This window comes from Phaseolus vulgaris, chromosome 10 (assembly GCF_051622355.1).
Source record: "Phaseolus vulgaris cultivar YP4 chromosome 10, ASM5162235v1, whole genome shotgun sequence".
Classification (NCBI taxonomy): Eukaryota; Viridiplantae; Streptophyta; class Magnoliopsida; order Fabales; family Fabaceae; genus Phaseolus; species Phaseolus vulgaris.
This window is the reverse complement of record NC_143507.1, coordinates 37,056,601-37,082,162: the sequence shown is the minus strand read 5'-3', so window position 1 is coordinate 37,082,162 and position 25,562 is coordinate 37,056,601. Positions and strand designations below refer to the sequence as shown.

The following is a 25,562-nucleotide window of genomic DNA, read 5'->3' as shown; positions in this document are numbered from 1 at the left end:
GTCGGTCGGGTTAGTCAATCCTATTAATGTCCAACATTAAAGGCACCATATTAATGTCATCAACTCAAATATTTATTTAATAAAGTTATTAAAATAATTTTATAATATTTATTCAATAAAATTATTAAAATAGTTTTATAATATTTATTTTAAAAAAATTACATCAATATTAATATAAACTATTCTAACAACATTACAAACATCAATATTTAAAAATTAATTTAATATTTTCTTTTAATAATTTAAAAAAATTGAATCCAACACTTCTAGAATGAGGCAATTATATAGTACTAAATTAGGGTTTAACGTGGAAAACAAAACTTTTGTCGAGGCAAATGCACTTTCTTTCTCGTTGACTTGGTAGAGCTCATGGATAAACTGGTGGACCCGCCTACAGCAAAGTACTACCTTCCAGAAATCAACACCGTCACCGCTCTCGTAATCCAATCCAAACAAACCCTTTAATTTCAATAAATTAATTAATTAGTTTCCCATTTCTTCTTCTTCTCTAATATTTTTTTTCTCTGTTCTTCTAGATCTCCGAAAAAAAAATCCAATTTTTGACTTTTAAGTGCTTTTGAAATTTTCTGATAAATGCATGTTAGAGGGGTATTAGCTAAATTTCAGCTGTTAGTTGTAACCAAAAAGGTATTTACAATAAAATGATTTTGTTAAAAATTTAAAAAATAAATATTTATAATATTAGACACTATTTTTAATAAATATATATACGTGCTATATTTTCCATTTTCATCTTGGATATAATTTAATTCAAGGAATGGTTGATTTGAAAAAGAACGATTTAAATTAAAAATATACCCTAATTTTCACTTTAGCTTTTGTTCTGAAAGTTTATATGCGGAATACTTTTTATTTTTATTTTTCTTCTCTTACTCATAATTCTTTAATAAATTCCTCGTTTATTTCACCCTTTAATAATATATCAATAACTAAAACTCTAACTTACCTAAACATATATCGTTTTACAAAAACAAAATACAATAAAAAATGTGTTTTTTATATGATTTCCCATCATTAGTTTTACCAAAAAATATTAATTAAACTAGCTTATCATTTTTATTTTAAGTATTTTCTTAATTAATTTTGTCAAACATATAGCTTAAAGTTTTGGAAAATGAACAACGAAAGTACAATATGTTAGAATAATTTCTCGATTAAAAATTCAAACGTTTCCCTTCATGCTCACCATATATTAGTTGAAATTTCAGTAGTGTTTTCATGATTTCTTAATTAGTATTACAAATTGTTCTAGATTGTCCACGTGAAATTTTCATTGTTCTAGATACAATGACAAAGCATGAAATAGTTATAATAAGAAGGTCAAAAGCTAAAAATTCCAATTCTATTATATAACATGCACGAAGGTATGTTGCAAAGTTCAAAATCAGTTTATTCAAAATCAAAAGATCACAGACGTAAACCATCTAAATTTCTTTATTGCAAAATGGCTAAAAAATGCAGAGAAAAGAAGATGAATGGCAATGAAAGAGAGAGCGTGAGAAAATGGTAGTTAGAATTGTTAAAGGAACTTTGCGTTGACTTTGGTGGTATGCATGTGGGAAACTATTGACCACTCAAGATGCAGAAAACCAAGTCTAGTTTCCAGAACATTTCCTCTTCGTGATTTCATCAATCATTGTTACTTGCTGCAGTTTACAATCTCATAAATAAAAATGTTGTTCTTCCCACATTATAACGCAATTTTGGATTTTAAAGTTTTCTAGAAGATCTCACTTTTGACCTATGCTGTATTATTTAATATTTTCAAAAAAAATTCATTAAATCATAAGTATTTAAATGTTCAAATACTTATTTAGACGTTCAAGTAAAGGAAAGATATTTCTTCTCCAAGGAGATACATTCAATTATGATAAACACTTAAATGATATAAATTATCACTCAAGCATGAATTTACAACTTGAGAGTCAATGTTCATTATGTTTCTCTTAAAATTTTCATTGTTCATTTAAAATTTTCTTTGTGTTAAGTGATATGTGAGGTCACATGAGTGGAAAGTTTGTAACTTGAGTTAGGAAGGGACAATATAATTTCTGTGTTTGATAAAGATATAGGTCACTCAAACAAAGGTGTATCGATTAAGCAATAAGTTTTTACATGTAAATACATATTGTTTAAACATAAGGTGGGTACGATATTACTATATTTAGGTGTATGTAATGATGAAATTGAAAAGAGATGAACGAGATTGATGTGATTGACAAATTGTCTAAATGATAATTTGATTTATGTAAGGAAATGAATGCATACAACGAATGAGAATAAGTATGAATTGGGATATGCAGTGTCTTGAGTGAATAAGAAAAGACACTTATAGTGGTGAGAATAAGATATTATAGCTTCAGTGATATTTTGAATTAAGTATATTAAGATATTAAGTAGTAAGAAACTAAAAAAGATTATTTAAGTATCATTTATAAAGATTTCATGCAGAAAATCATCCTCATAGTTAAGGTTGGTATAATAAAAGGATTTAGAATAAGTCACGTATTATTGTTTAATGGGCATATTTATTACAGTTTTTTTCAAAAACAATAATTAGTATTTGGTTACCTGATTTCATAAAGTCGAGATTTGTATATTAACATTACTTATAATTATGAGTTTATGTAATTTATTGGTATAATTTAGTTGGGTTGAGAATCATAATTAATTAATGTAAATACACACATATGCATATGCTACAACTAGCGTTATTTCTTGTTAGCTTACCATTTTATGTAGTTTGTTATCTATTATGATCATATTTGGCATGAAAGTAAATGATGGTGTATGTCTAGTAGTTCTAGATAGTCATAGAAGTTTTATGATATCTTTATATCATTATTTGCAAATACTTTCTTTTAGAATCCAAAAAAATCCATAATAATATTTATAAATATATATATATATATATATATATATTTAGTTTAGTAGATATTATTTGAGATGTTACAATAAGAAATTCACCTTCCTTGTTTGAATGAGAAAGGAGAAATTTGCGAAAAAAATAAATGAAAAAAATAAAGTACAAAAGATTTATTTGATTGAAGTGAAACTGAGTGAAGAAAAAGATGATAATAGAGAAAAAATTTATATATAAATATGTTTGTTTAATAAAATTTTATATTTATTGTTTTTATGTTTGTTTTATTCTTGATTTAAGTTGGTTTAATATGTTATGAGACCATAAATGAGGCTTTTTCTCATTTTGATTAACTTTGTTTCTTCATGCAATCTCATAGGTTGTCGTGACAACCCATAATAATTGTTTAATTACATTATTTTTCTTCATTTAAAAAATAAATAAATCATAAAATTTCACCTAGATTTTTCATCCTACTCCTTCTCTCACGATGCACCCCAAGCTACTTTCAGAATGCATTTGTCATCGGTTAAAGATTTTTTTGGTGATTGTATATATGAGAACATGCATTTGTAGTAGTGTGTGGAAAATGTTAGTTTTTAAGATGTATTTCACTCTTCTCTTCTCTTGCACCGATTTCATTGCATTAATTATTTTTTGCGTTTTGAGAACATTTCAAATTATATAATTTAATTTTTTTTTTTGAAAAAACACATTTCAAATTATACATTCTAGAAGTTTTTCTCATAGGATTAACTTCAATATGTAATTCAAAATATGTTTTTCAAAAAATAATTTTGAAATTACATAATTTAAAAATATTTTCTGGATTCAAGATTATGGATGATGTAATTCAAAGTAATTTTTAAAAAATACATTTTAAATTACATAATCCGAAGGTTAATTCTAATCCTTTAAAAAATTCTAAATTATGTTATTTGGTGCAGAACACTTTAAACTTTTAAAATTTTTTAATTGAAAGATATTTTTAAAAATACAAAATTTATGGTGCCACAAGAAAATATGGGGTGCAGGAAGAAGCAGCCACCTTTTCTCTCTTTCTACCTAAGCATGTGCGGATTTAATGTTCATGGACCCAACAGTCTTTTTCAATATCTTTCGTTAGCTTTTCTCTTTACCACATTTCTTTCTTCTCCTTTATCTTTTTCCCGTAAATCAAATCAAAGTTAAATAAAAAGCACTTAAATAAGTTTTAAGTTTTTCATTTTTCATTTTTCTAATATTTAATATACTTTTTTTCACTTTAGCTATTTAATAAATTGAACATTTAGTTTTTATGTTACATGGGTCAGTTCTACTATATATTTATTAGATTGAAACATGCACGGTTAAGGAGTGATTTCATTAAGGTTTTTTTCTATTATTTACACTAACAAAATTTGTTACCATGTAATGGAAAATATATTAATTAATATGATAAAAATATAAGTTGATGGAATAAAAGTGAAATCTACAAAATGTATGGAGGATCAACTAAGAAAATAATCGTAGAGACGAAATAGAAATAAATATATTTTAAAATACTTAAACCAAAATGTTATAATTTATTAAATGCACAATTTAAAAAATAATTTTTTACATACTTGAAATGAAGATAAATCATAATTAAAGACTTAAAACTTATTAAGCAAATAAAAAATATAATATTTAAGAAAATAACTATTTGGTCACACTTAAATTATAAACTTGCCCACATTATTATAATATCTAAGAATAATTGCGTAAAGGTCTTCAACTCCCTCTCATAATTGCACCATTGAGTTCCTTTCAAATAAAGTAATATTATTTATATACACTTATTTTATTTTACAAAATTTCTTCTAATTGCACAATTGAGTTCCTTTCAAATAAAGTAATATTATTTATATACACTTATTTTATCATACAAAATTTACATACATATTTTTATCATTTGAAAATTTTATTCTTTTACTATTTTTGAACAAAATTTCCAATATTATTTTTAATAGTAATTATTTTTTATTACAAAATTACAATAAGTTATCCACCGAGCATTTTTCTTTTCATTATATTATCCATGCTATTATTCTTTTTCTTGGAAGTATTGCAACATGGGACCTAATATTAATATTTTTTTCTCTTCATAACTTTCTCGGACTAATGCATTTGATGTCAATTTAATAGAATAAAAATTGACATGTATTTCTCTCTTTTAATTTCTTCAAATCCTATAAAACCACTAAGAAAGTTTTCATCCGAGAAATATGAATTAAAATTCTCCAAGCTGAAAAAATATGGATAAAGACTGAAAATATACACCAGGATGAATTACATGTTCTTACATTTTCTTGTATTTTTACATGTTCTTATTGCATCCTGCATCCCATAATAAATATGAAAATAAGATTTTTTTTTCCTTCAGTACAAAAATAAAACCCTAAAATTCTAGACAATTTTTCACTTTCTTTATTCTTTCTATTTTTTTTTACACAGCAGTCCAAGCATCCCATAACTCAATTGAGTTTGTTCAAGATTTTCTTTATGATTCTTTATGAATTTTAGAAGGTCTTGACAGTTCGTTTGTGATTTTGTGGTGAAAACATTAGTTCTTGAATTATATTTTATTGTTTTCGTCCATTGATTTGTCATTATGTCCTTTCTTGTTTTGTTTTTTATTTTATTTTGTAAGCATTTTAGATTAAGTCATTTTGTAATCTGAAATTGTTGAACGGATTTGGACAATCCTGAAGTAAGTTTCCAAAAAAATAAAATTCTAGATTACATAAATCGGAAACTACTTCCAAATCCGGTATTAACTTCCGGTTTATGTAATTTAGAATATATTTTGTTGAAAAATTATTTTTGAATATATTGTGTATAATATACTTTTGTTTCACGGATTGTCTAATCCAGAATATTTTTCGAATTTGGTTATGAGTTTTAGATTGTCCAATTTGGAAGTTATCCCACCTAGAGATTCACCGGATTACACAATCCGAAATACATAACCAACACACTTCCATAACCATAACTTCAAACATTTAACTTATTTACAAAAGAGTATTTTTGGAATTATAAAAGTTAAAGAGGTGCCACAAGAACATATGGAGGTGCAGGAAGAAGCAATTCGATGAATTAGTTCAAACCTCCAGTAGACCATGACGTTCTTCTAAAGTTGAGATGAAAGTTAATGAAACCACATTCAAAACAAGTCAACCCAAGAAAAATTAGTGATAGTAAAAATTAATGATAGTGACGTGTAACAATATCATATGAATTGAATGCAAAGAGGGAGGGTCCATCTGATTAAATTTTTGAGATTCAATCACTCCTCTTTGTTGTCTTTTTGGGAGCTACTCATTAAAGAAGGTTCTTTTGTTTTTTTTCTTGTCTGTCTTTGTTTTGTTTAAACTCTCAATGTAGTTTGTTTAGGCTACTTTTGGGAGTTTTTTTGTTTTTGCATAGGTTTTTTTGTTTTTGCATAGGTTTGATCTAGTTCCCATATTTTTTTAATTTTATGCTATTTTTTAATTGATGGCACATGCTGACTAATACAAAAAAAACATAGATTAAATAGGCTCAATACAAGTAACTGACAACATGATAATGCCATTACGCAAATACAACATGATATAATGTGCTTGAAATAGGTTCAGCAATAGAGAATCAAAACGAATGGTTTTGCCCTCAAACCTTAAAATTGCATTATCAGAAATCAAAAGGAAGCCACATGAGTTCTGTAATAGAAGAAGCCAGATGGAGTTCCATTGGGAAGCAGTGCAAGCTTGACAGGACTAGCAGCACCTTCTTCAACTGTGAGGAGGCCAGTGTTGGATGTTATGTCTGTCTTCACATAACCAGGGCAAACACTATTGATGCAGAATGAAGGATGTTTCTTAGCAAGGATTCTTGTATATCCATTCATAGCAGCTTTTGACACAATATAGGCACCTGGATACCTAGGCCACCCTTCACTTTCTAATGAACCTTCTTTGAAATCTCTTAGAAACTTCTTCACTATTTCATCCACTTTCTCTTCTGTCAGGTTATCACCATCACTCAACACTCCTCTTGCCCATGATTCTTTAGGGAAACTCTGAATTTCACATCATTAACCAATAAAACCTCAACAAAATTAAAGGAAAGGAGATGCAATAATAAACTAATATCTATTATAGCAAAATTTTGAATAAACTGAAGATTTTGGTTGAATATCTTATAGAATGCTAACTAGAGCTGGTGTTAGCAATCATATGATTTCAGACTAGAGTGGAGATCCACTTGTTATAACCAGGCTTGTTCCTTCTACTGTAAACAACATTTGCTATCATCTTTTAGTGTATTACTTTGTTCATTTTTTTTAAGTTGTAAAAGAGATGCACAAAGATACATATCTATGCATGCACCTATGCTAATTATAAATTACAAGACCCTTTTGAAGAATGATTGAAACTTGGAAGATGTTATACTATTTTTGTTTAAACTCAAGGTTAACATATGAATTGGCTATTATACAGAAAGATCAATCTAGAATTTATTAGTATCTTAAGTCTAGAAGAGTAGGTACACCTTTCAGTCAGTCAGCTACCTAAAACAAGAATTTCAAGTTTAATCTTTCTTTAGACTTTCCAGTCAGATTTTATGCAAAACCATTCAGTATTTATTGGCAAAAGAAGTTATTGCCTACCTCTAACTGTCCCATAGTGGATGATACATTCACAATTGTTGGTGAATCAGATAATTGGAGGAGGGGCATAAGTGCTTCTACAGTTATTTTAGTTCCATAGTAATTTATTTGCAAGCATTCTTCAGCTAACTCGTATGTTTGAGTCATTGCCTTTGTTCCATCTTCTTCCGATACAATCTGCAGAATAGACAACACTCTATCAAGAAAGTCTTTCAAAACTCCCAATAGTGTTCCTTCATCCAAAATAAACCAATCACAACCTTTCTAACAACTACATTTCTCATGTACTGTCACTTTAACATTGCAAAAAGGGCAAATTCCAACATTCTGAATATTATCAAGATAAGATGAAATGCCTGAGCTCTAATCAGAATTGATAAAAGTTTTCACTTTGTTATCAAGTTAAGGATAAGCTATTTAATAGAAAGGATATTGTAATTCAGAGAGCTTGAATAGTATAAAATCTTTCTGGGCAATTCGTCTATTAACTAGCATTTGAGAAGGCCTAGATACTCACCCCACGGTTGAGGAGAACTGAAGGAAATATATCAATGTCTTTGATTACTGCTCCACCAATCCCTGCATTGTTAACCTGCATTGTACAATTTTCCTTAATGAAATATGCAAACATCCAAAATCACAGGTCATGAGATTCCCTTTAAAGCAATCAAGAAAATTTAGAATTACTGTGAACTTTAAACCTAACTCAATCATATAAAATCAGTTTATAAGATGAAAATGAAGTTTGCAGTCACTTATATATGAAATGTTCTTAATCTCTAGTGTGTATGTGTGATCTCTAACATTACTCGATAACTAAATATGAAAGAAATCTTTCAAGTTGGTAACTCGAAACTGAATCTTACTTAATACCAAATGCTAATGATACAGAAGAGCATAACCTGATACATAAAGAAGACAGATTATACCAAAAATATTTCTCATTCTTAACATGCAGAACCAGCACTAACATTCCAACAATGATTACACCCACATGCAAAGGGAAATAAGAAAAAAGTAAAAAATAACATTCAGAATCATACAAAAAGAAAACTAAGCGAAAACATTTCTGCACTTGTAAGATTGCTGTGACAGAACTTCATTTACAACCAAACTTGGAAAAAGAAAAGGGGGAGAGAGGAGAATCAAAGATGAATTTTACCAGAATATCAAGTTTCCCAAATTTAGATTTGATAAAATCAGCCAGAGAGGCTACAGTGGTTGCATCAGCCACATCGAGGTGATGAAACATTACAAGGTGAGATAGAGCTGAGGCTTTTATTGTTTCCATTGCATGCAGACCCCTCTCCTCATTTCTTGCTGTGAGCACCACCTTGATCCCAGCTGAGGCTAACTGCTTCACTATCTCTAATCCAATTCCTTTATTTGCACCTGTCACAACTGCATACCTGATCAATTCAAACCCACAAAGGTTAAAAGGAATTCACAAAAATGTAAGACTTTGAGTTCAACAATAAAACTGAAGATTGAAAGTTGAAAAACAGCAAGAATTCTAAGGTTCTACCTTTCTGATGCTTCTCCCATCTTCAGTTTCAACTTTCAAGTCAATTATTGCAAACCTGTTGTCCTTGTTAATGTTATATTTTTTTATAATAAGAAAAATTTAACAGTAACAATGCTTATCTGCTAAGTCTGCAACTCTTATTAAATATGAAAAAGACAAATGTTTCATTTCCTTGTAATTTGTGTATATTTTATTTAAATTTTTATTCTCATGTATTCTATATAGGTGAAAATGTATTCATAGTTCTTGAAGTTTGATCCATTTGTAATTAATCATCATGAATTTTGAAAAAACATAATCTGATCTTCTTCCGCGAATTAATTAATCCTTTATCCTAGTATTAATAAATATCACAATACAGAACAGAAGATTGTTAAAGAAAATTCCAAATTCAGAACAGAGGACATGGTCTTCTTCAGCAAAGTTATATATTTATTTTATTTTATCATTATAAATGAATGAATGAATGAACAACTAATGTATATAATAGATTTAAGAACAATTAATACCAATTTTAGTTGAAATAAAAATAAAAAATAGAAAGAAATGGTTAGCCAAAAAATGGCTTTCTCCTTTTGTGCTTATTTCAACTAAACAATGTATTTTTTATGAAATAAGTTACTTGTCTAACAGTTCTTCCATGTTAAAATTCTCTCCAATTTGCAGAGTAAGAAATTCTTACTGTAGAATATAAATATATTACATTCTTGTTTTTGAATTCTAAACATGTGCACATATCCACACCAAAATAAATGAAGAAATGTCTTATTTATATTCCAAATTATAGAACATTATTTTATTCTTTGATTATCTTTTTATAATTTAGACTTAAATATATTTTTAATTTCTTAAAAGTTATGAAACTTATTCCTGAACGTAATCTAGACAATAAAAGAAAGCACGATTTTTCTTCGGTTAAACAGTGCAGTATGATAAATATTTTCCTATTTCATTTTTAGAACATTAAAAAAGATATATTTTTATTGTAAATTTTTTATTTTCATTAGTTTTATTTAAATTTAATTAATATTTGACATAATTTAATAATTTAATATGTATTTAGTCCTTAAATTTAATTAATATTTGACATAATTCAATAATTTATACTTTTACGTTAACTTTATTTTTGTTTTAGTCTATACTTTAGATTTTTTATATGACAAAAATATATTTTTAAGTGTAAATTAAGATATTAAAATATTTTATAATTTACTCATCTGTTACAATATTAGAATATTATAGTATTATAATAATATAATAATATAATTTATAATAAAAATTTATTTATTACGTAAAAAAAATATAAAGATCTACTCCAATAGTTTTCTTATTACAATTAATCAATAAATTTGAAGTTTTGATTAGGATAACAACTAATTTCAATAAAAGGGAAAAACATATTTAACTCTTATTAATATACCGTCTTGAGATACTCACTAAAAAAATCTTTAAATTTAAAAAAAATAAAAAATGAAAGATTAATAATATATTAATACTAATTATTTTTTTGAATAAACACACAATAGTTACTAAAGAAAAAAATTAATGAAATTATTTTTTTATTAAGACTCTAGTTTTATATATACATAGAAAATAAAGAAAAATAAATAAATAATCGGGAGCTTAATTTAATTCAAAGTATAAAAAAAGGTGCAAACTGATACATCAATCTCCATACTCCCCAAAAGAAAAGAAAAGACAAAAGAGAGGAGAAGAAGAAATCATACTCCCCAAAAGAAAAGAAAAGACAAAAGAGAGGAGAAGAAGAAATCATGAAACAAAAAAAGTTGTTGTTAACAATTTATCTTCCAAGAAAAGAAAGAAAGGGATAAATCTTACAAAAATGGAGAAAATATGGACCTCAAAAACCCATTCTTGAAACTCAGCATAAAGGTGAAGATGAGAAGAACTAAGGAGCATAATAGAGAAGTAATTCAAAAAATCTTAATATGAAAGTGAAAAGACTGATTCAGCTTATATATAAGAGAAGGAGGAACAATGAATGCATAACAAGAACAAAAGAAGCTTACCTTTCATGAACCCCTTTCACTTCTCTTTCCTTTCATCAACACCTTTTTTCTGCCTTCTTTTCTTTTATACCAGAAAGTCAAACAAACTTTCACCTTCATTCTCCCTACCCTACCATTACCATACCCTTCCAAATTTCTCATACAAATCAAATAAATTGCGTACCATTCTAAACAACTACAAATTCAACTTTTTTTTTATATATTTTAGACATTACAATATTCAAAATTGTTGGGTATGAAGTCAAGACCAATTGGGTTGGACTGGCTAGACACCATGTTTACTGAGTGAGTTTAATCATTGTACACAGTTGAAGCGCAAATGAACATTGTTCCGTGGCTTCAAGTGGGAGATTATTGGGTATAAAGCCAGGACCAATTGGGTTGGGCTGACTAGACACCATGTTTAGTGAGTGAGCTTAATCATTGTGTCCCTTTTATAATCTCTATTTAAAGAGATCATTGTACTTGTAATTGATGTGCAACGTGGCTCCAAGTGGGAGATTATTGAGTATAAAGTCAGGACCAATTGGGTTGGGTTGACTATACACCATGTTTAGTGAGTGAGCTTAATCATTGTGTCCCTTTTATAATCTCTATTTAAAGATATCATTGTACTTGTAATTGGTGTGCAACATGATAGAATGAAAACCTAATAGTTGCCCGTGTGAATGTAGGTTGTAGTTGGTGACTGAACCCCGTTAAATCTTGTGTTGTTTATTTTTTTTGCAGTTGATTCATGATTGTGTGTGTTGCTTCCGCGTGAGTTTTTCTCATAAAAAATATCATAAATATTTATACTATTAATAATAATTACAGGAATTTAAGTTTCTTTTCTTCCGGTACCTTCTCATTTTTTTCTCTCTCTTCTCTTTGTTTATTCTTTCCTCACTTTTTCTCTTTTCTTTACTCTCTATGTCTCTTTCCTCACTTTGTAGATTATCACCGATCCCCCTTCCTATAACTATTTCACTTCTAGTAGTGATTGACTTACATTTATCCTTGAGTTCCCTCAACTCTTGTGTAATTTCCCCAATTTGTGCTTCCAAATTCTCAACATTCTTTTGCATAGTCAATACTGTTTGTGTAGACTTTTCTGTAATATCTTCCATTTTGCTCATTCTCTCATGGAACGAAGGATCTAGTAGTTGGTGTTGTTAAAAAATATCTTTTGATCTTCCATGTCAAAAACTTTTTCTCTAGATGAAGTATTCTGATAAGCACAATGCCCATTGGAATGATCACCTCCACACAATCCACATCTTAGTTCTTGATTTTGACTTTGAGATGAGTGAACAACATGTAATTTGGCGGGCAAATTAGTCATCTATGTGTTTAGCTGCTCAATCTGCTATGTCAAAATTTTTTTTTGAGCAAAGAATGCATCTTTGAGCCACACTTTCTTCTGAATACTTCGTTCATCATATTGGGCTTGAGAATTAGTTGATGCCTCGTTACTTGTTTTGCATCAAGAGTCATCATTGTGCCACCAGCTGCGACATCTAAGAGCATCTTCATATCAGATCTGAAACCATTAAGGAATATGCTCAGTTGAGCAATATCTTTAAACCCATGATTTGGACATTTTCTCAACATTATCTTGAATCTTTACCATGACTCAAAGAAATATTCCTCTGCTCCTTGTCTGAACATAGAGATTTCAGACTTTGCTTTAATGTAGCGAGAGATTGGAAAAGATCTTTGCAGAATTTTTTTCTCTACATCCTCCCAGCTAGTGAGACTCTAATTTGGAAGTGATTTGAGTCATTCTGATGGAGATCAAGCTCAAGAGGACATGGAGGCCAATCAACAAGATCAAGAAGAGGTGGAGGCACAAATGGAGGACGCCCATGGAGGTCAAAGTCCACCTCAAAGGATTACAAGAAGCATGTTCAAAGCTTTGGGAGCTAGAGGACATTTATTTTCTCTTTTTGTAATTTCTTTAGTTGAAGGTGCTTAGAGGGAAACATTAGAAACCTCTTTTGTTTTAGCATCTTTTAGGCTTTAGTTAGGAGCTTTAGGAGGGGGGGTGTATTAGTAGATAGGTGTAGGAGTAAATAAGGAGGTGCCAAAGTGAGAGAAGGGATCACACCTTCCTCATGCTTTGTTTTAGGCGCAAATTCTAGAAGCTTTTTAGGAGGGAGTTTTTGAATTTGTGTAGCTTACTTTTCAGCACCTTAGGCTATAAATAGAGGTGCTCTCTTTGTAAAATTCAGATTGGAATTAATCTAAGAAAACTCTACTCAAATTTTGAGTGAACTTTGGAGAGCTTTGAGCCTTCTTCTCTAGTCTTATCTTGATGGATCAATGGAGTCCTCAAGTGGCGGCATCACTCTCATCTAGGAGCATTCCACACTAGTGGCGAGATCATCCATCCTCCTTCCATCTTCATGAGCATTTCTTCTCTCCTTCCTTTCTTCTTTGTTAATTCTTTGTTCTAAGCTTGTTGTCTTGTTTTTGGTTCAGCTGTTCTTAATTTTCCAGCACCTATGTTTTGTTCTTTGCCTTCTAAATTCATTTTGTTCGGTTCATATGTTTGCTTATTCAATTCTGTTCGGTCCTTTCAATTTTACCTCTCTTTGTTGGTTCAATTTGACAATATGTGGAGCATCCAAATGAGTTTGGGATTTGGTACTAGTTTTTGGTGAGTTCTTGTCTTAGAACAATGATCCAACTCTAAGAAAAGTGCCTCTATAATGTCCAGCTCAAGGTGATTCCTAAGAATGTCAAGAATCATTCTCTATATGGCTAGTGGAATCACATCACATTCTTTAGCTTTTTCTGCCAATGAGAAAGGAAACAAGCGCATATAAACAATTTCAATATAACTGATTGAAAACCCATTATTCCCACCAATTCTTAAAAGGTGTCCAAATGTAAATATTGATCCTCATGATCAATTGCTCTAAATTGATAGAAACTAATGAGAGTGAGAAAATCGGGTTATATTTCCAAAGCCTTGACGATAGTAGATATTGCAATACTAAAAGAATGTCTTGACTCTGGGTACATGTCATAATCTCCAAGTTCTTCTTAGGAGGTGATATTTGTGCTTCTCCCATGTTGCTTTCCTCTTAAAAAAGTTATTAGTAGAAAAGAAGAACAAGATATAATTTTATTTATTTTAAAAAAATAAACAGAAAATTAAATTCTAATTAAATAAAACAAAGAGAATTCAAAATAAATCAGAAAATAAATAAAAACAAATAAATTCAAAATAAGAATTAGAATAATAACAACAATCTGTAAATTAAAATAAAATAAAATAAAGTAAAAACAAATATGTTTAAAACTAAAATAAAAACAATAACAAATATACAAATCAAAACATCCTTCCTTTCTGCCTTCTTTTCTTTTATACCAGAAAGTCAAACAAACTTTCACCTTGATTCTGCCTACCCTACCATTACTATACCTTCCAAATTTCTCATTCAAATCAAATAAATTGCGTACCATTCTAAACAACTACAATTCAAATTTTTATATATTTTAGACATTACAATATTCAGAATATCATAAATACTTATACTATTAATAATAATTACAGGAATTTAAGTTTAATTGAAGTTTATAAAATCAACACTTATTTATGTATTATAATAAATTTTATGTTTAACTGATAAAAGATAAAAATAATGAAGCCACAATAAATCTAATTATAGATTCTTAATTGGACTATAATTATTAATGAATTCACTATTTTAATTGAAATAAGTCTAATTTATTTACTTTGATCTTAATTGTTATTTTTATTAATCTTAAGAGAACCTAATATTTTCTCAAAATAGACGATCTGATAAAATTTTCTAACTAAATTATCTGAATGAATCGTCTCTCATTGTGAGTGAGCTGAATTACGAAAAAGTTCAAGTTGCTTCTATGAGTCCAAACGGATAACAAGATTTGAGTAGAAGAATGAGAGAGAAAAAACCCACAATATCTAAAAAAAAAGAATTGGAAGCGAATTTTCAACAAAAATATGAAGAAACAAAGTTCACAGTAAAAGTGAAAACAAAATACGAGAATTTTGGAAGGTTGGAAACTGAAAAAATGTGAACAATATCTGAATCAAAATATATTTCCAAGATATTTGGAGCATAGAAACCTATAAAAAGATGCAAGCTTCGCTTCAAGGAGAAAGGTCAAACTTCACAACAACATTCAAAAAACAAAGCATTAACATTTCTTAGTTTTTTTGTTTTCTTCTTTGTAATCTTTTCGTTTTGCCTCTGCATGGAAAAGTAAACTCCTTTGGGTTAATTCTCCTATGATTTCACAATGAATTATGAGATCTATGTTCAAAGAAGTCTTATTCTTAAGATTCTTTATAACAGTGTGTTAGAAGGTCTAATCTTTTTGAATTCTGATTTTTGTTAATGAATTGTTTTTGAACGCTTGTTGAAAATTTAGAGGGATCACGATGAGGTAGTGAAATAACTTTGAAAAACAGAGGAGTCACCATAGTTTATTACGGAAAATTCTAGAAAAACCAAAAGAAATGGTCTGCAACACCAAATTTAGAGTTCGTGACTCAGTTAGGTGTGGGAAAGGTGTTAGCACCCTATAACATCTATTTGAAGACAATACATTTAATTAAATATATAAAAATAATGTGAGTTTTTCTTGTTTTAAAAATGTTTACTTTTCTCCTAAAAGGAAAGCATGTGAAAATAATGAAAATATTTTTGAATTTTTTATTTAGGTCCCACAGACTGCATGAATTTTCTATTCATAATGAAAATTAGGACTAAGTTGTTCTAAAGGTAAATATCTAGGTTAATTTTTATGTCTTTAAGAATTTGTAATTTTTTGTAGTTTACAATAATTAGAGTATAAGATAGTGTGAACAACTATATTTAACTCTTTTAAGCATAGATAGTGTAAATTACACATTAATATACTTAATTGTTTGCGTGAACTTTATTTAAGAAAAAACATATATTTTGAAGAAGAGTCATATTATTATTTTTTTAAATATCAAATAGAAGATTATGTGTGCGGTTATGTAAATCTCTGAAATTTATTTGCACGTAAAGTCAATATTATATTTGTATTTATTATTATTATTATTTCCCTTTTCAAAAAAACAATTGCTGTGTATGAAAACGACCACCTTTGAGAGAAAATGAAAGCTGATAGGTGTATAAAAAAGGAGCGGGTGGAAATAGCAAAGATGCTGGGTCAATCCAATGAGCTTCTAAAATATGATACAGATATGAAAACGTGAGTGGCAAATAGTAGACATGTTCCGCCGAACTAACTGGCCCAAACGTTTTTAAAGGAAATAAAAACTGTTGGCTTGTATATGTAAAAGCTGAGTGATATTTAGTATAATTGATGGGCCAACGTATGGGTCCAAATTTAAAAATGGCTGTTTCTTCCTGAACCCCTACATTTTTCTTCCAGCACGCTTAAATTTTACAAAATACCAAAATTAGTCCTGACAGTTTTATTTTAAAGGTAGCATTGATGGCTTCCATGGAAGGGTTGTTTTTCCGCTATGATTGTTGCCGCTGGTAGAGGGTGTGTTAAGGGTGGAGGTGTGACTACCTTTTGAAGTCTTAGTTGTTTTTGGGGATAAGAAATGAGTTTCGTTTAAGAGCTTTGGGTAGTTATGGAGTGTAGAGGTTTTGGGTTATGAGAAGTATCAGACTAGGTAATCTAGACTAGGTAATCTAGAATTATATAAATGCACTCTAGAATGGGTAATTCGTAAGTTAGCATTTTCTGTCAAAAAATATTCCAAAATGGCCTATTCGAAATGCATTATTTTGATTTGCAAATTGGTGAATTTTTTTATATAATATTTCCCAAGCAAACTCTTTACATTGATATACATCTCAAATTTATCTTGCTTCTGTTTACTATTCGTTTTAATAAAATAAATAAATCAAATTTGAAGAGATTCAAATTAGTTTATTTATTAAAATTTTGGCCACTAAAATTGAATCGGTTTTGTGACCAACTATTGAAATAAGAACAAATAGCTTGTTGGTGGTCTGTAATGATAAAATCTATCGCATGGAGGATGTGGATGCTTGAGGGAAGTGAGAAGGTCGTGACTGAGGCTAGATGTGTTTGCTTTGCATGAAAGACAACAAATCTTTAGGTAGTTCTTCCTAAAGAACTTGCACAAAATATATTTGTCCACCTATTAAATACACATGAAAGAGAATTCGTTTAAATGAAATAAATTAAAACAAATTGGAGGAGTCAAAAGAAGCAAGAGAAATGGGAGACATGGCATGTGTAACTATTTGTTTGATATATTGTGCTTATTATCTACTCAAAAGGCAAAGCAAGTTAACTTGAGAAGCAACTGATACTTACTATGTACTTCTCTCATAGAATCAAATTGTACTAAATCTCGTGTAGCTACATGATTATAAGAACTCTTTAATCGACGCCCATTATCAGCATTTAGCACATGTTAACAAACAAGTGTATCTATTCATTCTCTCTAGCAACAAAGCATTGTCATGCTATTGAATAATTAAAAGGGTCTAAGGAAAACACTTGGACAAGCATGGATACTAAACTTCCATGCTTGTTAAGTCAACATTTATAACTCCAACTATGAGAATAGATAGTGAAAGATCAAATGCTTTAACAAGAGCATTTCTTGTTTCTTGAAAATCAATGGAAACTCCATTATATAAGAAAATTAATCTTTTGATTCATTATTCATTGTTATCAAATAGAAAACAACATCAACCAGTTATATGGGTGAACTCTAAATCAACACAAAAATTGCACATAACCTTATATCGGATTTGCAAATCCAATTTCATTTTGAACAACATATTTTGGTTCAATTCTTAATCACCTATTTCGGTTTGGTATTATGAACTGGTCAATCCCGAAGAGTCACCATGTCATTATGGAATCCCTAATTTGCAAAAAGAAAAACGGATTGCCCATTTTTGGAAACAAAAAAGACACTAACTTACCCTCCTCTCCGAACGCAACGTTGCTGGAAAGAGCTACTTACCAAAGTTGCAGAGAAGGAAGAAAGAAAAATGGTGAGGGTGCTTTGCTGCCTCTAGGGTTCTTAAAAAGTCCCAAGGATAATTTAGTAATTGTACATGAATGTAGGAGTGTGGGTGATGACTTTCTACGGCAGGTGCACCGCGTTTGTCAGAAGTAATAATTGACGGATATCGTTCCCACAAGGAACAATGAATTATCAAGTACAATAATCGCTAAATATGAAACAAAACAATTAAGAAGAATGTTGAAATGATTGTGGTTAAATATTGTTGTTTAGGTTAGAACCCTAAGAATACTTTCCAATCAGATTTAAGATTCTCAATTTGTCACGAAAATTTAGAAATAAAACAACAATACCAAAAATCAATTAAGAACTCAATCCCAAAGGGTAGAATTAGCCACACATACTTCTAGCACCTTCTATTCTCCCAATTGGGTTACAATTCACTCAATGGTGTTTTCCTCTCAATCTAACACACTAGGGTTGAGCCTCTAACCCCTTATTTAACCTAATTTTCTAAGGTTTACCTAAACCCTAAAGCCCCCTACTCAATGGGGGGCTTATGTTTATGTTGGGATTCGATTAACAAGATGGTTATTTTACCCTATCTGCATCTAAGGTCTGATAGGTATAAAATTGGCCAACAATGGGCAAATGCAACAAATTTGACACATCATCAAGTGTGATAGTCATCTCCTCAATAAGTAAATGAAATGTGTTAGTCTTTGCATGCCACCTCTTTACGAATGCACAAAGCAATCCTATGTTTACATTCTCATAACTTACATGTATGAGACCACCTAAGTCAGACGTTTGCACTGCAACGTCTATTCGCTCATATGGTGTTCCCAACTTATTCACCTTTCTCCCATGAGAAACAACTTTAAGCTCACCAGGATCCTACATTAATCAATGAATACCATTTTAAAATTTCAATATAATACATAACACGCTCAATTAACTAGTGATATAAAATCTTCATTACTTACCACACCATCCCATAATTGTCTTGTCACTTGCTTTTCATAATTAACCAACAATAACTTATCCGCTGGCCCTCCAAGATAGCCTTCATCTCAATTTCCACTTCTTCATGTTCAACGTTATTATGTTCAACATTATCTTCAAATAACTCATTTTCAACTTAATTACTAGGACCAACACACTTTCTTTTCACAGATGTAGTTGGTCGCACATAGTCAGCCTTAGAGGATTCTACTCCACTAGTTCTCACCATCTTACCATGCATCATAAAATATGGCATCATGATATACAAGCAAGTTTTCATAAAAATAATAATCACAAATCAAGTCATGCTTGTGGATTTGAATATCCATAACCCTTATGAATATGTATATCTGAAAGTGTTGTTGTCCAATACTACCACCCACCGTACATCACAGTCGCGGTCCGTCGCCGCCCCCACTCTACATAGAAACTGCCTTTACCAAATGCTAACCTAATTCCATATTCTAAATGATGGAGGGTAATTCTGTAATTTAATATCTTGGGTAGAATGAGACATGAAGGAATAAGACACATCAAATCCGTGGACCCTATATTTGCATGCTATTTGATGGGCCCAATTGCAGCAAATATTGGTGGGCTCCAGTTATATATAAAAAAGGAACAATTGCATGGTCGAAGAAAAGAAGGACCCCATCTGCACTAAAACTACAAATAAAGTTAATCACCCAATTAATCATGAAAAGATTAAAATGTTCTTAATCAACCTATCACATTTCGGATCATTTTCTCCAGAACTCATTTTCCAGTTACGTACATGTGCATCCAGAACTTTCAGCTGGAAGTTTTAATTGCTTACAGATTTGTATATCCGGAGTGAATAATAATGAATTCCGGATGGGTGAATCCGAAAGCTAACATTCAAGTTTTCGGATATTTTTATCTGAAACTTTCTCAACTTTCTCAATTCAAATAAAACGCAGAAATTAGTGTAAATGTATTTTTATCTCACAGTGAAACAATCCACCTCAACCATCACACAAAAACACATCCTCTACTTCCATCAAACATCAGAGAACACCAACTTTCTCTGCAACTCAACCTACATTTTCATAATATAGAAGATAAAGGGAGAATGAAGTTTTAAAATTTTGATTGGGAGTGAAAATTAATTGGGCGTAAACAATTGCCAAACTACTGCAATCAAATCCGCAAATTTGCAGCCCCATCTGGCGAAACTCGAGACAGAACCCCACATGCATAAAAATGGACATCAACACACACACGTAACAAAGAATGCACAAACAAATGAAAATTAGTTTTTTTTTGTTTTAATCAATTTTTTTATTAATTTAAGGAATCAAAAATAAATATTTTATAAATAAATGCTTAGAGAAAAATGACATACTGAATATTTCTGATAAGATTGTTGAATTTAGTTAAGTGTGAAAATTAATTTTAAAGTCAACTTGCTTTCTTTTATATTCTTATCTCCTATTTTAATTTATGTTAAATAAACTTAACTTCATTTACTTTATTGTTATTTTTAATTATTTTGATTGTAGATAAATTTTGGATACGAATTTATTATTGGATTAGTAGAAAAACGATTTAGATTTATTTTACCACAATTATACTATCGTTTTTCTCGTGTTAAATGATATAAGATTAGACCTTATTGAACTGAAATTCATTTTAATTTGATATAGGTGAATATTTTCTTATAATAAAAATTAATTGAAACTTATCTCTCTTACTTGTGATAAATAGGTATATAAATATATAAATCACATATTAAATTTATAGTTATAATTCGACTTACCATACACGTGTAATTTATAATAATACTAGATATTTTATGTGGACGAATATTTTTCATAAAATTTGATGTATATTTATGGTTTAATTATATTCTAACCTTAAAACTGGAGGTAAATCTGTTTTATTCCTCAAATTTCTAAAGAATATTTTCATCTGTCAAATTTAAAATAAATGCTTTTGGTACTTAAATATTAATTGTATTGCATACACAGTTCAAGACTTTGTTAAGATCCAAACAACACAAGTTTAATACAACATGATATAATGTGATTGAAATAGGTTCAGCAATTGAGAATCAAAAGCAATGGTTTTGCCCTCAAACCTTAAAATTTCATGATCAGAAATCAAAAGGAAGCCACATGAGTTCTGTAATAGAAGAAGCCAGATGGAGTGCCATTGGGAAGCAGTGCAAGCTTGACAGGACTAGCAGCACCTTCTTCAACTGTGAGGAGGCCAGTGTTGGATGTTATGTCTGTCTTCACATAACCAGGGCAAACACTATTGATGCAGAATGAAGGATGTTTCTTAGCAAGGATTCTTGTATATCCATTCATAGCAGCTTTTGACACAATATAGGCACCTGGATACCTAGGCCACCCTTCACTCTCTAATGAACCTTCTTTGAAATCTCTTAGAAACTTCTTCACTATTTCATCCACTTTCTCTTCTGTCAGGTTATCACCATCACTCAACACTCCTCTTGCCCATGACTCTTCAGGGAAATTCTGAATTTCACATCATTAAGCAATAAAACCTCAACAAAATTAAAGGAAAGAAGATGCAATAATAAACTAATGTCTATTATAGGAAAGTTTTGAATGAACTGAAGATTTTGGTTGAATATCTTGTAGAATGCTAACTAGAGCTGGTATTAGCAATCATGTGATTTCAGATTAGTGTGAAGATCCACTTCTTATAACCAGGCTTGTTCCTTCTACTGTAAATAACATTTGCTATCATCTTTCAGTGTATTATTTTGTCCATTTTTTTAAGTTGTACAAGAGATGCACAAAGATACAAGACCCTCTTGAAGAATGATTGAAACTTGGAAGATATTATACTACTTTTGTTTAAACTCAAGGTTAGCATATGGATTGGCTATTTATCTACTATACAGAACATATCAATCCAGAATTTGTTACTCATTCCAGTCAGCTACCTAAAAGAAGAATTTCAAGTTTAATCTTTCTTTAGTCTTTCCAGACAGATTTTATGCAAAACCATTCAGAATTTATTGGCAAAAGAAGTTATTTCCTACCTTTAACTGCCCCATACTGGATGATACATTCACAATTGTTGGTGAATCAGATAATTGGAGGAGGGGCTTAAGGGCTTCTACAGTTATTTTAGTTCCATAGTAATTTATTTGCAAGCATTCTTCAGCTAACTCATATGTTTGAGTCATTGCATTTGTTCCATCTTCTTCCGATACAACCTGCAGAATAAACAAATTACAACCTTTCTAACAACCAGAAATTTCCATCCTTAACATTGCAAAAGAAGAGCCAACTCCAAAAATCTTAACTATTCTGAAAATGCTTTCACAATTCCTTGACTTTGTGTGGGCTTAACAAGAAAGGCAAGTTCATGAGAAGAGAATTTTCCAGGCCTTTATAAGCTCTACTTTTACCATATCTCTAGTTGACATGGGATGGGATCTAGAACTTCAAATGGTCTAGAAAAGTAGCAAACTTAGGTCCCTTTTAGACACTGTAACTTTCCATATATATGCTAATTAGATTTCAGAACACGTTTAGATTCTTACCCCACCATTCATGATGACTTTGCTGATTAAATCACTGTCTTTAATTACACCTCCACTGATTCCCGCATTGTTAATCTGCATTGAACCATTTTTCATAGTGAAACATGCTAACACCAAAATTACTTAATTAACTACCTTCAAACCATTAAATGACTAGATGTAAAAGGAATCTGTCTAATTGATTAAATGGCAACTGAAGCTTACTTGATACCAAATATGACCAAAATACAAGGAGTATAATCATCACATGCCAAATAAAGAAAACTACAATAAATTAGGTATAGAAAATGCTCAATCTCTTTTTAACCCCTGATGACTCTACTATATATTAGAAGTATCATTAAAAGTAACTGTTAATGCACACACTAACAGCATTCAACAATTTTTATACTAGTATTCATGTGTTCGTACACCAGATTACAACATTCTTTTGTTTAAATGAAAAAGGGAAATGATGCTTTGACAACTCTGACATAGTATTGGTGAAATCAGAAGTTGTCAAACTAATATTTTTTTTTCAATCCAAATCCAATGAAACTCCCCTACCAGCATCGAAAGAGTAAAAGTTCCCATTTCCTTTAACAAATGGACAAAAACAGAAGACATTGGTGTGGAGATGAGATCATCATGAACATTTAGAAAGAGGAATAGCTATGAAAAAAAAGAAATATTCAAAAGTCTAACAACTATGGCTAGCAACAAGAAGTATGCATTCACACTTACATAACTAAAATTCTAAATAACAGCAGTAGCAGAATGAGCACACCAACAAACTTAAGCTGTGACAAACTTTTCATTTAGAACAAAAAAAGAGAAGACAAATCAAAGTCTAGTTTTTTTACCAGAATATCTAGTTTACCAAATTTGGATTTGATAAAATCTGCCAGAGAAGCTACAGTTGCAGCATCAGCCACATCTAGCTGATGAAACAGCACCAAGTGAGATAAAGCTGAGGCTTTGAGTGTTTCCAATGCTTGAAGACCCCTCTCCTCATTCCTTGCTGTGAGCACCACCTTGATGCCTGTTGAAGCTAACTGCCTAACTATCTCTAATCCAATCCCTTTATTTGCTCCTGTCACAACTGCATACCTGAAAAAGGTCAGAGAGACTCAGAAAATGTAAGATTTGAGTTCAGCAATATAATTGGCATTTGGAACTTGTAAAAAGAAAAAGGCAAGAATGAAGACAAAGACACCTTTGTGTAGCTTCCTCCATCTTCAGTTTCAACTCTCAACTGTTATCTGCACCTTATTACAAACCTCTTATGGTTCCCAAGTTGTTAGCTTTTATTATGATTTTCAATAAAGGAAAATGATACATTAAAAATCCTAATTTTTTATACCATCATCTAAAAACTCTTAATATTATTATTTTAATATTGTACCGGTATGGGCGAGACAGACCCCTGTCTCCCTGACCGAGACTCACCTGGCTGGCCGTGACCTGGTCTACCTGGCCGAGACCTTAGAGATTTTGCCGAGACGACCGAGACTGGGGAAGCCTGGCTGAGACCCGAGAGACTTGGCCTAGACCGACCCCTAGTCTTCCTGACCGAGACCCACCTGGCTGCCCGAGACCTGGTCTACATGGTCGAGACAACCAAGACCATGGAAACCTGGCCGAGGCCCGAGAGACTTGGCCGGGACGACCGAGACCAGGAAAGCCGAGACCTGAGAGACTTGGCCGAGATGACCGAAACCTAGGAAACCTGGTCGACGGCCGACCCATCTTACCGCTAATGCTCAAACCAAGGTCAGTGAAGTTAATCCGTCATTAAGAATTAGGTAATACAACCCTAAGGAGGGTCCACTCTGATAAACGGGCCCAACAAGGTAGGCCCATTAGAATAATATAAATAGCACACATCCCAAGGGGTAAGGTATGTCATTTATTACTGTTCACCTACCTGAGAGCTGACCACCCGTTTTACTGACTTGAGCGTTGGAGTGCCTTCACAGGTACCCCACCCACCATCCGGTGTTCACCAAGACCGAGGACCAGAGGAGAAGCAGCAAGACGAGAAGAATCTCAGTTCACCACCCAGTCACCTGACCGATCGAAGGAAGAAGAAGAAGACTTCAATAGTTCTCTAGATCTCATCTTCCTAGTAGAACAAATATTATTTAATTAAAAACTTTTTATTATATGTATATTATTTTTAAACTCATCATATCATACAACTTTAAGAAAGTATCTGTATCTTTTCCTTCGACTAGGAATATCAATACTACAGCTATGTTGGAATCACAATGTCTTTTCTCTTTGTTTTCTTCCATTCCGACAAAGAATAAGTTTTTTTTTATATAAAAAACTTTCATGCAATCAAAGAATAAGTTTTTGTAAAGGACAAAAAATTGAAAATAAAATTTAAAAAAAATATAAAATATTTACTATTTGCAAGAAAACATCTTCACTCCAGAATATCAAGAAAGTCATCAATCTTGATAGAATATATATATATATATATATATATATAATTTCTTTTTTTTCTTAATAATTTAGTTATAATATTCAAATAATAAATAAAATAGTTTGACTGAAAAATAATTTCCTCAACTCTTTTAAATAATTTCCTCAATCCAAACAAAGATTATAGTTGGACTGAAAAATAGTATAACTCTCCCATTAAAATTTGGTCTAAAAAATAGTACTTTTTAAAACGAGGTTAATAAAAGTTAAGGATATATTGTACAATAACCCATTATATATACTTTTAAATCTCTTCACCTAATTAAAAAGCATTTTGAACACCAATAAATTACTCACTTTAATTATATTACCACAAATATATAAAATAAATTGAAAAGGATAATATAATCTAACTTTAGATGGGTCCATTGCTAAACTAAATATATATCTTTCTATCATTTAAACCTATCTTTTTCTTGCTTGTGTGTGTGCATCCTTCACAATT

At 30.5% G+C, this 25,562-nt stretch overlaps 2 protein-coding genes, 1 long non-coding RNA gene and 1 pseudogene across 6 annotated transcripts; 1 reads left to right on the top strand and 3 right to left on the bottom strand.

Annotated features, from left to right (window-relative positions):
- Positions 1–6,455: 6,455 nt before the first annotated feature.
- LOC137818431 ((+)-neomenthol dehydrogenase) lies at positions 6,456–11,231 on the bottom strand. 4 transcript variants are annotated; one of them, XM_068621872.2, is made up of 6 exons: positions 11,109–11,231; positions 9,079–9,133; positions 8,716–8,962; positions 8,071–8,145; positions 7,554–7,730; positions 6,456–6,962 (listed from the first exon to the last, which is right to left on the bottom strand). In XM_068621872.2, exons 2-6 carry the CDS (start codon positions 9,096–9,098, stop codon positions 6,582–6,584), a joined length of 900 nt encoding a protein of 299 aa, XP_068477973.1. In that variant the 5' UTR covers positions 9,099–9,133; positions 11,109–11,231; the 3' UTR covers positions 6,456–6,581. The 4 variants fall into 4 exon arrangements, with proteins under 4 accessions (XP_068477973.1, XP_068477970.1, XP_068477972.1 ...); XM_068621869.2 differs by having other exon boundaries at positions 8,071–8,163; positions 11,109–11,216; XM_068621871.2 differs by lacking the exon at positions 11,109–11,231 and adding an exon at positions 10,918–11,026 and having other exon boundaries at positions 8,071–8,163.
- Positions 11,232–12,672: 1,441 nt separating this feature from the next.
- Positions 12,673–12,778, top strand: LOC137819922 (small nucleolar RNA R71; annotated as a pseudogene).
- Positions 12,779–18,642: 5,864 nt separating this feature from the next.
- On the bottom strand, positions 18,643–19,722 carry LOC137818439 (uncharacterized). The gene is made up of 2 exons (XR_016516211.1): positions 19,086–19,722; positions 18,643–18,996 (listed from the first exon to the last, which is right to left on the bottom strand). It is a non-coding gene; the product is annotated as an uncharacterized LOC137818439 (long non-coding RNA).
- Positions 19,723–21,044: 1,322 nt separating this feature from the next.
- LOC137818432 ((+)-neomenthol dehydrogenase) lies at positions 21,045–24,474 on the bottom strand. The gene is made up of 5 exons (XM_068621874.2): positions 23,844–24,474; positions 23,491–23,737; positions 22,649–22,723; positions 22,142–22,318; positions 21,045–21,608 (listed from the first exon to the last, which is right to left on the bottom strand). Exons 1-5 carry the CDS (start codon positions 23,861–23,863, stop codon positions 21,228–21,230), a joined length of 900 nt encoding a protein of 299 aa, XP_068477975.1. The 5' UTR covers positions 23,864–24,474; the 3' UTR covers positions 21,045–21,227.
- Between the last annotated feature and the right edge of the window lie 1,088 nt (positions 24,475–25,562).

Bases quoted from the DNA above. Each gene is read 5' to 3' on its own strand.
- LOC137818431 (XM_068621869.2), bottom strand. From the start codon at position 9,098: ATGGGAGAAGCATCAGAAAG. The intron at 7,731-8,070 runs GTGAGTATCTAG...TCTATTCTGCAG, and splicing joins CAGTTCTCCTCAACCGTGGG to ATTGTATCGGAAGAAGATGG. The intron at 6,963-7,553 runs GTAGGCAATAAC...TGTGAAATTCAG, and splicing joins CCACTATGGGACAGTTAGAG to AGTTTCCCTAAAGAATCATG.
- LOC137818432 (XM_068621874.2), bottom strand. From the start codon at position 23,863: ATGGAGGAAGCTACACAAAG. The intron at 22,319-22,648 runs GTAAGAATCTAA...TTTATTCTGCAG, and splicing joins AAGTCATCATGAATGGTGGG to GTTGTATCGGAAGAAGATGG. The intron at 21,609-22,141 runs GTAGGAAATAAC...TGTGAAATTCAG, and splicing joins CCAGTATGGGGCAGTTAAAG to AATTTCCCTGAAGAGTCATG.